Source organism: Bombina bombina, chromosome 4, assembly GCF_027579735.1.
Source record: "Bombina bombina isolate aBomBom1 chromosome 4, aBomBom1.pri, whole genome shotgun sequence".
NCBI lineage: Eukaryota > Metazoa > Chordata > Amphibia > Anura > Bombinatoridae > Bombina > Bombina bombina.
Genome location: NC_069502.1, coordinates 789596772 through 789610771, shown reverse-complemented (window position 1 = coordinate 789610771; position 14000 = coordinate 789596772). Strand labels below are relative to the sequence as shown.

Below are 14000 nucleotides of genomic sequence, written 5' to 3'. Positions count from 1 at the left end.
TTTTTATAAGGTTTACTTATCCTTATTATCTCTCTTTTGTTTTTGGATACAATATTAGTATTATAGGGTCTGCACCTCCGTTACATTTATACACGTACTATTTGATACATAAATTTAAAAAAAATTTTTTTTTAGCTGTTCCCTTAAAATTATATTTTTAGCATAGAATATATATGTCCATATTTGGCCAATTAAAATTAGTTATGAGAATATGCATAAAGACAGGGGCGTATTATGGCCTAGGCCAACAAGGCCAGTGCCTAGGGCAATAGATTTGGGAAGGGCGGCACATCTGCCCTATCTTCTCTCTAAAAGCCAGCATACAGTACAGTGAGCGATAAAGTGCAGGCTTTTACAGAGAAGACAAGGCACATGCGCTAATTAAGGTCGCTCTTCACAGGCAGTGCTCCTTTAAACCGTTGCTTCATTTAGAGCCGCCGGCATTTTTGCAGTGGAAGCGTTCTTGGTGAGAAACTTGCCCAGGGATATGCTTACAAGGTGAGGCTGGAGGAGAAGACCTTGTGCTGATATGCTGCCTCCCCTTATCAGCTGTGATGGGTCTGCGAGCGCAGTGCTTATTGCAGGTCTTAGTAACTAGCAGACTGGATGTGTCTGTGCACTGCTTAGATCAGCTTGTGATGTCTAATCATAAACTCTAATAGCTAGCTTTCTCTGCATTCATGAACCCACGGAGAAAATAGTAAATGGACACCTAAAAAGTTTCATTACTTGAATGATGGTAATTGCTGTATGTTGTTGCATATGAAGGGCAGTGATTGTTTCAAAGTGTATTCTTCTTTCCCTCCCTTCCTCGTCTCTCTTCTTTCCCTTTCTCCCTCAACTCTCTTCCACCCTCAACTCCCTCCCTTCTTTCTTTCCCTCCATTCTTTCCCTCCCTCCCTCCTTTCTCTCAACTCCCTCCCTTGCTCCCTTCTTTCCCTTCCCTTTTTCTCTCCTCCCTCCCCACTTTTCTCCGCCCTCTTTCCCTCCCTTTTCTCCCCTCTCCGTCTTTTCTCTCTCTTCTCTCAGGGATAAAATGGTATGAGATGCATGCAATTCAACCCACCTGTATGCAAGTGTTTTGCAAGCCCATTTTCTTTTGAATTGTTATGGGGGGGGGGGAAAAACAATTTTACACACTGACCCAAAAAAATATTAAGGGGCAAAAAAAAACAACTAAAACCTTTGGGGGTGGGGGGGTGTTTGGGGGGGGGCAGCAGAATTTTGAGTGCCTAGGGCATCACAAAACCTAAATACGCCACTGCATAAAAGAATCTTGTTTAGAAGTATGTGAAAAGTAAAAATAATATATGTCATGTTAAAGGAAATTGGAAATAGAATTTTAATTATGTATACAAGTGTGAAAAAATATGAAAAAAACAACAACACACAGACACCAAATGGCCTCGCACAGTCACAAACTTCACATATAATAATAGGTAATGTCACGGATACCAGACAGCTAAGGCTACCCCCAACCCCCCTACAACCTCACCCCTGTTGTTTCTCAGTGGTTTTGGGCTCCTCAGAGCAACCATAATCTCTGGAAGCTTTTGGATGCATGGTTTTTTGTTCCAAACTTGTTTTGTGGAGAGCTGGTGTATGACCAGGAAAACCCTCCTAGGTTGGCCGGGCTCCTGGAACTCACGGTCGGCCGCCTCACAACGGACACCCGCCTAACTCCTCTCAGGCTGGCCGGGCTCCTGAAACTCCCAGTCGGCCACGGACAGCAGGACACCCGCTAACTTTAACCCAGGTCGCTCCAGCAACCATGTGCCCCAGAGCTCCGCTCTTTTTGGGATTAGTAGCCCCTGGGGAGTACAAGGGATGGTGGAATTGCCGGAGGTCCATAACTTCAACGGACTGTAACTCCGGCTGTAACTACAGCTTTAAAATGACACCCTGGAAGTGCTGCCACTCCACCGGGATCACCCCGAAACCGCCACCCATATGTATTGGGATTATGTGGGACTGTGGCTACTATGGAGGTGCCGGGCTGTCTGGAGGGGCGGGAATGGCGGGAAAATAGTGGGAGTGTCCAGGGTCTTATCAAGATGAGCTGTCTGTATAAAAGGAGTGCATGTTTTCAATTAAATCAGTTTTTGTGTAACCTGAATGCTAGTCTGTCTAGTTATTTGGGTAGCTCCAGCTAAAATCACTTTCCTGGGCTACATAGCAACCTGTTCCAGGCAGAGAAAGGATCATCAGGCAGAGCTACCCAGTCCGGGTAGCGGGAGTCTGCCACAGGGTGGGACCCTGGGTACTGATTCTGTCGGGCATCAGGGGTGGCTACAGGCTGTGGTCACTTGCCAGCTACATAGCTGCAGTTGGCAGGGAGGAAGCAGGACCCGTTTGGCGGAGCTACCCAGTCGGGGTAGCCGGGGGTATCCATCACATTGGCTGGCAGCAGTGGGATCTGCTTCTTTCACACAGTTTTTGCTGACAGAGGAGACATACCACAGTAGCCGGTAAATATGGAGGCAGAGTTCCTAGGGAGAGTACACAAGATGCTGACCGGAACAAATGATCCTTGTTTGGAACAGGAGGTTCTGGCATGGAGGAACCTTGCCCTCCGAGACCTCTGGTGGGAGGCTCTTCAACAGGAGCAGGAAAATGGAAAGGTCCTCCCCAAGAATGACACGAGATTCCGGGTCGGTGGACCGTGATACTGCCTTTCCTGGGAGAACAGCCAAAGAAGGAATGGCTATCTGTTCTACATATACTGATCCAGCAAGAGATGTGGGTGAAGGACGGCTATCGGGCCCTCCAATGGCTTGCTATGCAAGCGCAGCCATGGCTGGAGGAAGGATCCCCCACAGAGGGCTTTGGCTTCGGCAGCCCTGGATTGCTTTTTACAGAAAGGACAGAGGACCCACAGTTTGGGAGTGAGACAGACCAGGTTCTGGAGGATATCTCTGGGCTCCAAGAGGAACTACTGGATCTCTTGGAGGAGACCTGGCTGCTGGATGATCTGGATTTTATAATTGACCAGGAAGAGGCACTGGTCAAGGAATACAAGAGGCTGCTGGATATCGCTACGCAGCGTGCCAGGGGCATACAGATCTGGGGTGCAGCCCTCTGGGATTCATGGAGCTCGACTGTGGAGGAGTGGCAGCAAAGAAAAAGGGAACCAGAGCTGCTGGATCCTGATCAGCAGTCTGGCTCTGTGCTTATAGACTTGGACAAGGGAGCCACCCCAGCAGTAGTGCTGTCAACAAGGCAGAGAGCCGCCGGCCTCTGCCCAGCACCTGTAACAGCTCCAGGAAACCTGGGAGTGGAGGTAGTCGTCCTCCCTCCCCTTACAGAGAACCCCTTCCCGGGAGAAGAGACAGTCGGTCTCTCTCCCCAGCGGCAGAGCCAGGAGAGGAGACAGTCGGTCTCTCTCCCCAGCGGCAGAGCTATCCCCTGGGAGCGGAGGTAGTTGTCCTCCCTCCCCGTAAACAGAACCCCTTCCCAGGAGGCAGAGCCATCCCCTGGGAGCGGAGGTAGTCGTCCTCCCTCCCCGTAAACAGAACCCCTTCCTAGGAGAGGAGACAGTCGGTCTCTCTCCCCAGCGGCAGAGCCAGGAGAGGAGACAGTCGGTCTCTCTCCCCAGCAGCAGAGCCATCCCCTGGGAGCGGAGGTAGTCGTCCTCCCTCCCCGTAAACAGAACCCCTTCCTGGGAGAGGAGACAGTCTGTCTCTCTCCCCAGCGGCAGAGTCAGAAGAGGAGACAGTCCGTCTCTCTCCCCAGCGGGAAAAGAGTCATCCTCTGTAAGCGGAGGTAGTCCCCCCCCACCCCATAAACAGAACCCCTTCCTAGGAGAGGAGACAGTCTGTCTCTCTCCCCAGCGGCAGAGCCAGGAGCCGGGAGAGGAGACAGTCGGTCTCTCTCCCCAGTGGCAGAGCCATCCCCTGGGAGCGGAGGTAGTCGTCCGCCCTCCTCGTAAACAGAACCCCTTCCTGGGAGAGGAGACAGTCTGTCTCTCTCCCCAGCGGCAGAGCCAGAAGAGGAGACAGTCTGTCTCTCTCCCCAGCGGCAGAGCCATCCCCCGGGAGCGGAGGTAGTCGTCCTCCCTCCCCTTACAGAGAAACCCTTGCAGGGAGAGACGGGTATCGATATCTCTCCCCAGCGGCCGAATCCCTTTCTGGGAGAGGAGACAATTGGTTTCTCTCCCCAGCGGAAGTAGCAGACCTCCCTCCCCAGCGGTAGAGCTCCTTCTCGGGAGAAGAGACGGACGGACTCTCCACTCAGTAGCTTGGCAGGTTCTCTACCCTTTTCTTGTCCCAGAGTATTTCTCACTGAGGGCAGGTGTTGCATTAGGCAAGGAGGATAAAAGTGTATACAGTTGGTGCCACATGTTTGGGCACCCGAGCTTTACCTGCCCCACCAAGGAGCAACCTCCCCCTTTGGTCTGGGGTGGGAATACAGCTGCAAAACCGACACTAGCTTTGGTTGTGGGTGGGTGAGCCGGTACTAAACATAGTGTCACAGAGAGAGGCAGTGTGGCCATGAAACTTAAGGACACTGGAACTTGTGGAACAGCGTTTGTTTTGGAGCCGGCCTTGTTTGGGACGTTGCCTTATGTGACTATCACAGGGCGCAGGGTATAAACGCCAGCAGGAACCCCCCAGGATGCCCCAAGCTCAGGAGAGATGGGATAACCTCTCCCAGCAACCGAGAAGTGGAGGGCCACCATCGGACAGCCCCAGGCCGACCCGTTAAGGGTCTAGCCGGGTCTGCCGAACTGGAGGGGGGGGGAGATGTCACGGATACCAGACAGCTAAGGCTACCCCTAACCCCCCCTACAACCTCACCCCTGTTGTTTCTCAGTGGTTTTGGGCTCCTCAGAGCAACCACAATCTCTGGAAGCTTTTGGTTGCATGGTTTTGTGTTCCAAACTTGTTTAGTGGAGAGCTGGTGTATGACCAGGAAAACCCTCCAAGGCTGGCCGGGCTCCTGGAACTCCCGTCGGCCGCCTCACCACGGACACCCGCCTAACTCCTCTCAGGCTGGCCGGGCTCCTGGAACTCCCGGTCGGCCACGGACAGCAGGACACCCGCTAACTTTAACCCAGGTCGCTCCAGCAACCATGTGCCCCAGAGCTCCGCTCTTTTTGGGATTAGTAGCCCCTGGGGAGTACAAGGGGTGGTGGAATTGCCGGAGGGGAGCTCCTTTGGGAACCGGGGGTTTTGGACACCCCTAACTCCATAACTTCAACGGACTGTAACTCTGGCTGTAACTCCAGCTTTAAAATGACACCCTGGAAGTGCCGCCGCTCCACCGGGATCACCCCGAAACCGCCACCCATATGTATTGGGATTATGTGGGACTGTGGCTCCTATGGAGGTGCCGGGCTGTCTGGAGGGGCGGGAATGGCGGGAAAATAGTAGGATTGTCCAGGGTCTTATCAAGATGAGCTGTCTGTATAAAAGGAGCGCATGTTTTCAATAAAATCAGTTCTTGTGTAACCTGAATGCTATTCTGTCTAGTTATTTGAATAGCTCCAGCTAAAATCACTTTCCTGGGCTACATAGCAGCCTGTTCCAGGCAGAAAAAGGATCATCAGGCAGAGCTACCCAGTCCGGGTAGCGGGAGTCTGCCACAGGGTGGGACCCTGGGTACTGATGCCGTCGGGCATGAGGGGTGGCTACAGGCTGTGGTCACTTGCCAGCTACATAGCTGCAGTCGGCAGGGAGGAAGCAGGACCCGTTTGGCGGAGCTACCCAGTCGGGGTAGCCGGGGGTATCCGTCACAGGTAAGTATAAACTCACATTCTGTATACACCATATGGAGTTATATAAGTAGGCTGGAACTTCACAGTCATCCAGACTGGCCTGCGGTCATGCAGGATCTAAATGTCATCAGGTTCAGATCCCAAAGGGTGGCTCCTCTTGTACACACTATTCTAAATAAAAGACACAGCCCATCACATTGCCAAGTACGGTTTGTAAACCAAGTGAATGTATATAGAGGAACACTCACATCATTATAGCACCTCCGGTTGCATTAGGAGCAGGCTGGAACTTTTGCAGTTGCCCAGCTGACTTATATCCAGGTAAAACAGGAACGGATTATAGCATGTAATGTTTTAATGACCACACATCAAGGCAATATTTATAATAATTAAAGACACAGAAACAAAACGTGGGGGAAAAAGGCCGCAGCCCGCTTTTATTATTTAAATTGATTGAATTAAAACTTTATTAAAACCACATTAACAGGTGCTTGCCCAAATTAACATAACGTGCCTTCCACTGGCGCTCCGCCAGGCACGTCCACATCCATAACCTCTCCCCATACCTGAGGAGGTACTCAGAATAATTATATAAACTTAGCGGCTAGCACCCCGCAACAGCTGCGACAACCACTTACCAAAAGGGGAGGGAGGGCGCTTTTTTCACAGGTCTTCACTCCTGCTCTGGAAACCAACGAGTGAGCAACGGCTCACGGAACCACGCCCCTATGCCTAGAGTGAGGTCATTGGCCCCTCCTCTCATAGGCATTCCTCCAGGGCCCAATTGACCACACATCTAGGCAATATTTATAATAAATAAAGACACAGACACAAAACGTGGGGGGAAAAGGCCGCAGCCCGCATTTATTATTTAAATTGATTGAATTAAAACTTTATTAAAACCACATTAACATTAAAAGGTGCTTGCCCAAATTAACATAACGTGCCTTCCATTGGCACTCCGCCAGGCACGCCCACATCCATAACCTCTCCCCATACCTGAGGAGGTACCCAGAATAATTATATAAACTTAGCGGCTAGCACCCCGCCACTGCTCGAAATCCTTTCGAGCACCAACCCACAGGGCTAAGGCCTTTTCACCCCTTTGCTCATGTTAAAGTTAAAAAGGTGTAATCCAATTTTGTTAAGATGCACACCATCTTTTAAAAAGAAACATCTTCCGGATTCTCCTTCAAATTCCACATCTGATTCCAAACCCCCCAATTTTGCCACAAAACTAGTAATAGTCCGATTAACCTTTTTCTAGATGAATCCAACCTTTTAAAGTCCCAAGCTGACCTCCAACACAGCCTGCATTCGATGTCAGACCATACTATCATGTTAGGAAATAATTCCCTTAACCTAAAGATATCCCTTTTTATAATATCAATCAGACACTTTTGAGCCATGAATCTAAGATCGTTACCCCCTGCATGAACGATTAAAATGTCAGGGGGATGAAAAAGCCTAGCCCAACTGATAACTTGACCTAATAACTGATCCCATTTCATTCCCCTAATACCAAACCATTTAATTAAAATTTCCTCAGCAGAACAGCTAAATTGGATCCCTGAGTCTCTGACTGATGCCTCTTTTCTTGCCCAATAAATATATGAGTATCCCACGATCCAACAGTGAAGGGGACCTGCTAAAAAACAAAAGACTATCTATAACTATACAACTTATCAAATCTCTCTCAAACAAATCCAACAACCTTTTCCCACTTGGTCGGTTTTTGATTTTCTCAACCATAAAAGAACCTTGTGAGGGTTCAACACCACATCCCTATAATATAGACCCCCACAACTCCAACGATTTACAGAAACCAACTCAGAAATCCTAAAAGCCCCGAAAAAATCAATTCTAAATAACAGGACCTCAAAATGAGAAAAACAAATAACAGGAAGAACATTAACAAGCCTTTCCAGAACAGAAAAAAACAGAGGTCTCCTATTATCTAACGAAACCCTACCCCGAATCAGGCTTCTTACTGCCATTCTCACACAAAAGTTCTTTGACAAATCCACCCAACCTAGAAGGTTAAACAAAAAGGATAAAGCCGCCATATTCCTCTGAACCATAGACTTAGAAATATTCCTCTCTCTCCATTCCTCAATCCAATCCAATAACAAATCCATATCCTTCTTATCCTCATTAAACTCGGCTAGTTTATTCAGCCATTGCATCCAGACTGATAAATAAGCTTTCCAAGTACTAGGAGCTAAGGCTCTTCTCACCAATCTCAACAGTCTAGGAAGCTCAGATACCACATTTCTTCCGGGCAAAGAGAACCAATCCTTTCTGCATCTGGCACTGCCTCCCGGAATCTCCGCCACTGAAAACGAGAAGGAGCATCAGCCCCCACATTCTCTTTTCCAGGAACATGAATAGCTCTAAAATAAACATTGTGCTTCATACATTCGAAAACAAACATCCTGAGCAACCCAATCACTGGCTTAGAACTGGATGATAGACGGTTGATAGCAAAAACAACCCCCATATTGTCTGAATGAAAAAACACCTTTCTGTTCACAAATTCAGAACCCCAGATTTTTAAAAGCTACCACCAGCGGAAATAATTCTAGAAAAACAAGATTTTTTGCTAAACCAGAAACAGACCAAACCGCAGGCCAAGAACCAGCACACCATTTGTTCCCAAATAGGGCTCCAAAACCATGCGCATCCGAAGTGAATAAATGAAGCTCACTACTCAAAATCTCAGGAGCTTGAATCAAGGATTTACCGTTGAAATCCTTTAAGAAAGCTTTCCAAACTCTCAAATCTTCCTTCACTTGTACGGATAAACGAATCCTAAAATGGGGAATTTTAACTCCCACAGTAGCCAAAGACAGCTGTCTGCAAAATATTCTTCCAACAGGAATGATTTTACATGCGAAATTCAGCTTCCCAACTAAAGACTGAATATCCCTTAAGGAAAGTTTTTTCCTTGAAAGAGCCGCATCAATAGAAGAGACCAAATCACAAATCTTCTCTATAGGAAGTCTACATTCCATGGAAACGGCATCAATGCAGATGCCCAGAAAACTAATGACCGAAGAAGGGCCTTCAGTTTTTTCACAAGCAATAGAGATTCCAAAATCCCTGGCCACCAACATAAAAGAATCCATAAGAATTTGACACGAATTAAGCCCCTCAGGACCCACAAAAAGGAAATCATCCAAGTAATGAATGACAGATGACAGCCCCGAAATCTGTTTGACTACCCATTCTACAAAACAACTAAATTTCTCAAAATAAGAACAAGAAATGGAGCAGCCCATAGGTAAACATAAGTCCACGAAATAAGAACCATCAACAAAACAACCCAACAAGTAATGGCAAGAAGGATGAACAGGTAAAAGCCTGAATGCCGACACAATATCCACTTTCGCCAACAAGGCGTTAGGACCGGCTTCCCTAACCAAATCCAAAGCCTTATCAAAAGACGCATATCTGAAGGCAGATAACTCCGGATCAATACCATCATTAACCGAAAAACCTTTCGGGAAAGACAAATAATGGATCAATCTAAATTGGTTCGGAACCTTCTTAGGAACACCCCCCAAAGGAGAAACTCTTAAGTTTTTAAACGGAGGGACTGAAAAGGGGCCCGCCATTCTACCTAAAGAGATTGCCTTCTGAATTTTTTCCACCATCACTTCAGGAAAATCCAACGCAGACTTTAAGTTCCCTGAAAAAACAGATTCAATACCTTCAGAAAAAGGAATATAAAAACCGTCAGTGAAACCATTTAACAAAATAACCGAGTCAACTCCTTAGCCTTTTTTCTACCGTACAATCTTAACCACGGCGCCATCTTTTCTACTTTCACTGGCGTCCTGGCCTTGAACAACACTGTCTCCTTTTGAGAAAGATTTAGCTTTCTTGAAACATTTGGCACTTGAGTGGATTCCACCACAAAAGGAACATTCATGCTTGTATTTACAAGCTGACCTGAATTTACAGACTCCTTCATTAAATTGAAAGCAAAGCCCTTTCCTAAAGGCCACTGCTGAGGATGCCGTAGAGGGGGCATTGCTTCCACCCCCCGGACCCCGAAAGGGCTGACCTTAATAGAGTCATAAGCTCCAACCATATACCCATATCCCTGTCGTCCCATCTCATTTCAGGCCGAACCGCCAAACGCTGGCGGAACTGCTCGTCATATTTCCACCAGGCAAGCCCGCCATAAGTACGACAAGCGCTAGCAATCTCATCAAGATAGCAAAATAGCGAAGAATATAGTTCTGGGTTCTTCTCTCTAATTACACTAGCCAAAATACAAAATGCTTTCGACCAATTGGACAATGTTTTGGGCAATTTCCTAAATCTCCTTTTACGCTCATCCTCATCTTTCTTACCCGATTCGCTTTTGAAATCATCCTTAACATCAAATATTTGATCAACAGGAAGCAGTGAAAATATTTCAACGAATTTCCTCTTCCAAATCTTCTCCTTTACCTCCTCTGCTAAATGAATGCCCAGAGGACCGACTGAACACAAACATGGACGCCTAAAAGCCTGATCAGATACCTTTGATTGACCCACCATGCTCGCACTACCCGAAACCACAGAACTAGCCTGCTCCAGGGGACCACCCCAAAAGCCACATTCTGGGTGACCCATACCCCAACAGGACCAGGAGGGCCACCAACACTAGAATGGCCACTACTTTCAAGCTGAGAAACTAACTTTTAAACCCTTTAGCATCATATCACATCTTGCATCAGAGACACTCACATTAGGAATAGCAACAGCACCTATACTCTCACCTGTATTAATGGGCACTACAGGGATCTCCCTTGCAGTGACCGTCTCACTCCTTGCTTCCAGACGTACTGACTTGCTGCCTTGCCTCAGGTTCTCCCTTTCTTTATATCTCCTTTTTTCAGGGGTTCTAGACCTTTTGGGTCTCCATCGCTCCCTTGACTGCCTATCCAGGGTTCCCCATACTGAAGATTTGCCTGCTTCCTGACTCTTCCTGTAGCTAATAGGCGAACGGGATCTCACCCGCCGCCGTGACACGGGAATCCTGGAACTGTTCTCTTGCCTTTTTCTTTCAACTTGGACTACCTGAGGCTGAGAGGATGCGTAATCCCTGTTAGCTAACCCTCTAACATTATGACTAACACTATCCTCCCTAGAGCCCCTCACTAAACTAACACTACCAAATTCTTTCCTGTCCACAGTTTCAACCCCTGACCGACTCCCTACCACATTACCCTTAAAGCTACCACTTTCAGGAACTAAGGCCCTAATTAGTTGAGTTAAAGCCTCCAAACCTCTTACCTGTTCCGTAGAGACTAGTCCAGATGTAGACGCTTGTTGTTCATCCTCCTCACCGAAATCACTGTAGTGCTCATTGATCCACAAAGAATCCGCATCTTCCTTCATCCTTGAAGGAAGAGTGTCACTGCTGCGGCCTGCTGAGTTGTATCTAGAATGCACAAAGTCTGGGAAAAAAGAAACATTAACCTGCCTAGAGGCAGCCCCCCTGCAATCCTTACTACTACTCGCTCTATTATCATTCTTACTACACCTCATAACCCCACTTCTAAAACTAGCACAGTCACTAAAAAATTCCCCTTTAGCTAAGCTACCTGTACTAACATCCCCCTCAGCGCTAGCCGCTCCCAATCCTGCATTGCTTTCTTTTAGCTACTGCTTTTTAGCCACTTCCTCCTGAAATGGAACTTGGGCCTACTGATACCCTAGGCTCCAAATTGCCCCCCGGCCTATTAGCCGTTATAGTCTCCTCCTGACCAGTAGTGTCCTGCAAATTGCCCCTCATGTTAGCCCCCTGAGAGGCCGTAACTTTCCTGTCATGTAGCACCCCAGGCCTGTAAGCCGTAATCAAATCCTGGCCTCCGGAACCTCCAGGGCCTGAGAAGGCCGTAATTTCCTGAATTGGCGCCAAAATACTTACAGATGACTCCTCCTCCGAATCTTCCTCTCCAGCCGCCATTGCCGCTTCATCCGCCATCACCGCTTCACCGGACAAGCCTCCAACACCAGAAAAAGAAGAACTATTACCTGCTGCAGTCTCCTCAAGAAGAAACCGTGTCTCATAAGGCCTGCTGAAGCTTCCGGTCCCGGTTCCGACAGCTCCGCCTGAACAGATCCTCCTGCTTCCACCGACAACTTCACCGGCCTCCTCTTCGGCTCCCGGACTCCTGTCTCCTCCCGTTGGACGGACTCAGCCTATCTGGTCGGTGGGATCTACGAACCGGCCTGGATACCTCACCGCCCGCCGTGACCGCACCTCCAGCTCCGACGTCTTCATCCGCAGCAAGCCTCCTCTGTATCCATTCCGCACCCTTCGACATCAGCAGCTCCTGGACTGTTCCGAAAATCGCCTGGAAATCCGACATGGTGAGTAAAAACAGGGACGCTTTCTTCACTCCTGCTCTAGAAACCAACGAGTGAGCAACGGCTCACGGTACCACGCCCCTATGCCTAGAGTGAGGTCATTGGCCCCTCCTCTCATAGGCATTCTTCCGGGGCCCGATTTATAATGGCCCTTTAATTATACTCATGTGCATCTTCTTTAAAATTATAATTGATGGAAGCTATATTTTGCATTGGCAGAAATAAATAGTATTTCTCATTTTATTTCTTATTCTAGTGGGAAATTATATGAAAAAAATGGTGATAATGCATAAAAAAGAGAGCATACATATTAGAATTACTTTTTGTATGTACAGAAGTGCCATAAAATTATTAAATGTAAGTGAAATCGATTGTTTTCTAGCTGATATAGACCACTCTATTATTGGACAGGGACCATACATTCTATACATGTAAAAAAACAAAAAGGCTAAGTTATTCAGAAAAATATTCTCCATTTTGTAAATAAAAAAGGAATGCAATTGAAATAACATAACTAAATTATAAAAAAAATACCTTATTTTAAATATAAAAAGTAATGACAGAAAATGAGTCTGTATGTACTACGGCCCGCTTATGGCATATATCATTTACGATTTTAGGCATTAAATTACTTGAAAAACGTTTACCTATTTATATTTTAAAATGGAACCAGACCATTATACACTTTAATTCAGGACTTCTCTAATGACATTAAACAGCTTCACGCCCTTCTGTGGAACGAATTCGCACATATATTGGGAGCTACAAACATTGGCTGATTCCGTTACATAACATAAAAACGTAAAACATAATGAAAGTGTTTTTGGTTTAAAAAATAATAATTCAGTGTTGCTGTTCATAAACTATATGAGAAGATATTTTCCTCTTTAAAAATATTTTTTCTTAAAAGTCATGTCCGTTGACTGACCGAACCAAACACAACTTACCGTACCTTTGCTAATGCTACGCTCATATTGCGTAAAGCGCATGCGCCCTTTCTAAGTGTTAGAAGGTTGGTGCCCTCTAGGTGACGCTGTGACTCTAAGGCACCCTGTTCCGGTCCCCTTACTTTGCTGTCAGTGTCATCGGCTCCTAGAGATTGGCGGAAGTGCCGCGTATTCCAGCAGTCCTGTTTAAGTTGATCTTCCATGGAGAAAACCAGAATGCAGCTACCGCAGGGTCCCGGTTCGCTGTGCTTCGATAAGGACGATTTTATGAAGGTTGAAATGGGGCATCTTATTCTATATGCTTTTGTATATGTTTAGTGTTCTAAGGGTTTTCCATGTACGATATGTATAGTGAGTCGATGGTACAACTTGTATATACTCTAAATACTAGGAACAATTTGTTATTGTGTTTTTTCTAACTTTATTTACTTTTAATAGTGTTTAAATGAGCATCTATGTTATAGTTTAATATAGTGCAAGACTGTGACTACTTGTATTTGCATTGTAAGTTGCTAAATTAAAGGGGCATTAAAGAGTAATATTAAAACAATCATGTGCTAGTGCATTTTATTATTGTACTGTTTAAATATAATTTTGTGTAACCCCTCAAATGTGATTAAACACATAGTTGAAGACAGTTCCAAATTACATAGTAAAATAGTAGATGAGGTTAATAAAAGACAGAAGTCCATCAAGTTCAACCTATACAAATCTTAAAGGGATACTAAACCTACATTTTTTCATAATTCAGATAGAAAATTCAATTTTAACAACTTTCTAATTTACTCCTAATTTCAATTTATCTTCATTATCTTGCTATCTTTATTTAAAAAGCTGTAATGTAAAGCTTAGAAGCGACCCATTTTAGGTTTAGCACCCTGGATAGGGCTTGCTTATTCGTAGCTACATTTAACCACCAATAAGCAAGCAAAACCCAGGTTCTGATCCAAAAATGGTCCGGCTCCTAA

General features: G+C 46.3%; 1 protein-coding gene across 1 annotated transcript in view; it reads left to right on the top strand.

Annotated features, from left to right (window-relative positions):
• The first annotated feature begins 13153 nt into the window (after nucleotides 1-13153).
• The window catches only part of COG2 (component of oligomeric golgi complex 2), a 206207-nt gene continuing 205360 nt past the window's right edge, over nucleotides 13154-14000 (top strand). The window contains exon 1 of the mRNA XM_053711176.1: nucleotides 13154-13305. Within this exon, the coding sequence (XP_053567151.1) occupies nucleotides 13234-13305 (72 nt within the window). The 5' untranslated portion in view covers nucleotides 13154-13233. The remainder of the gene's footprint in view (nucleotides 13306-14000) is intronic.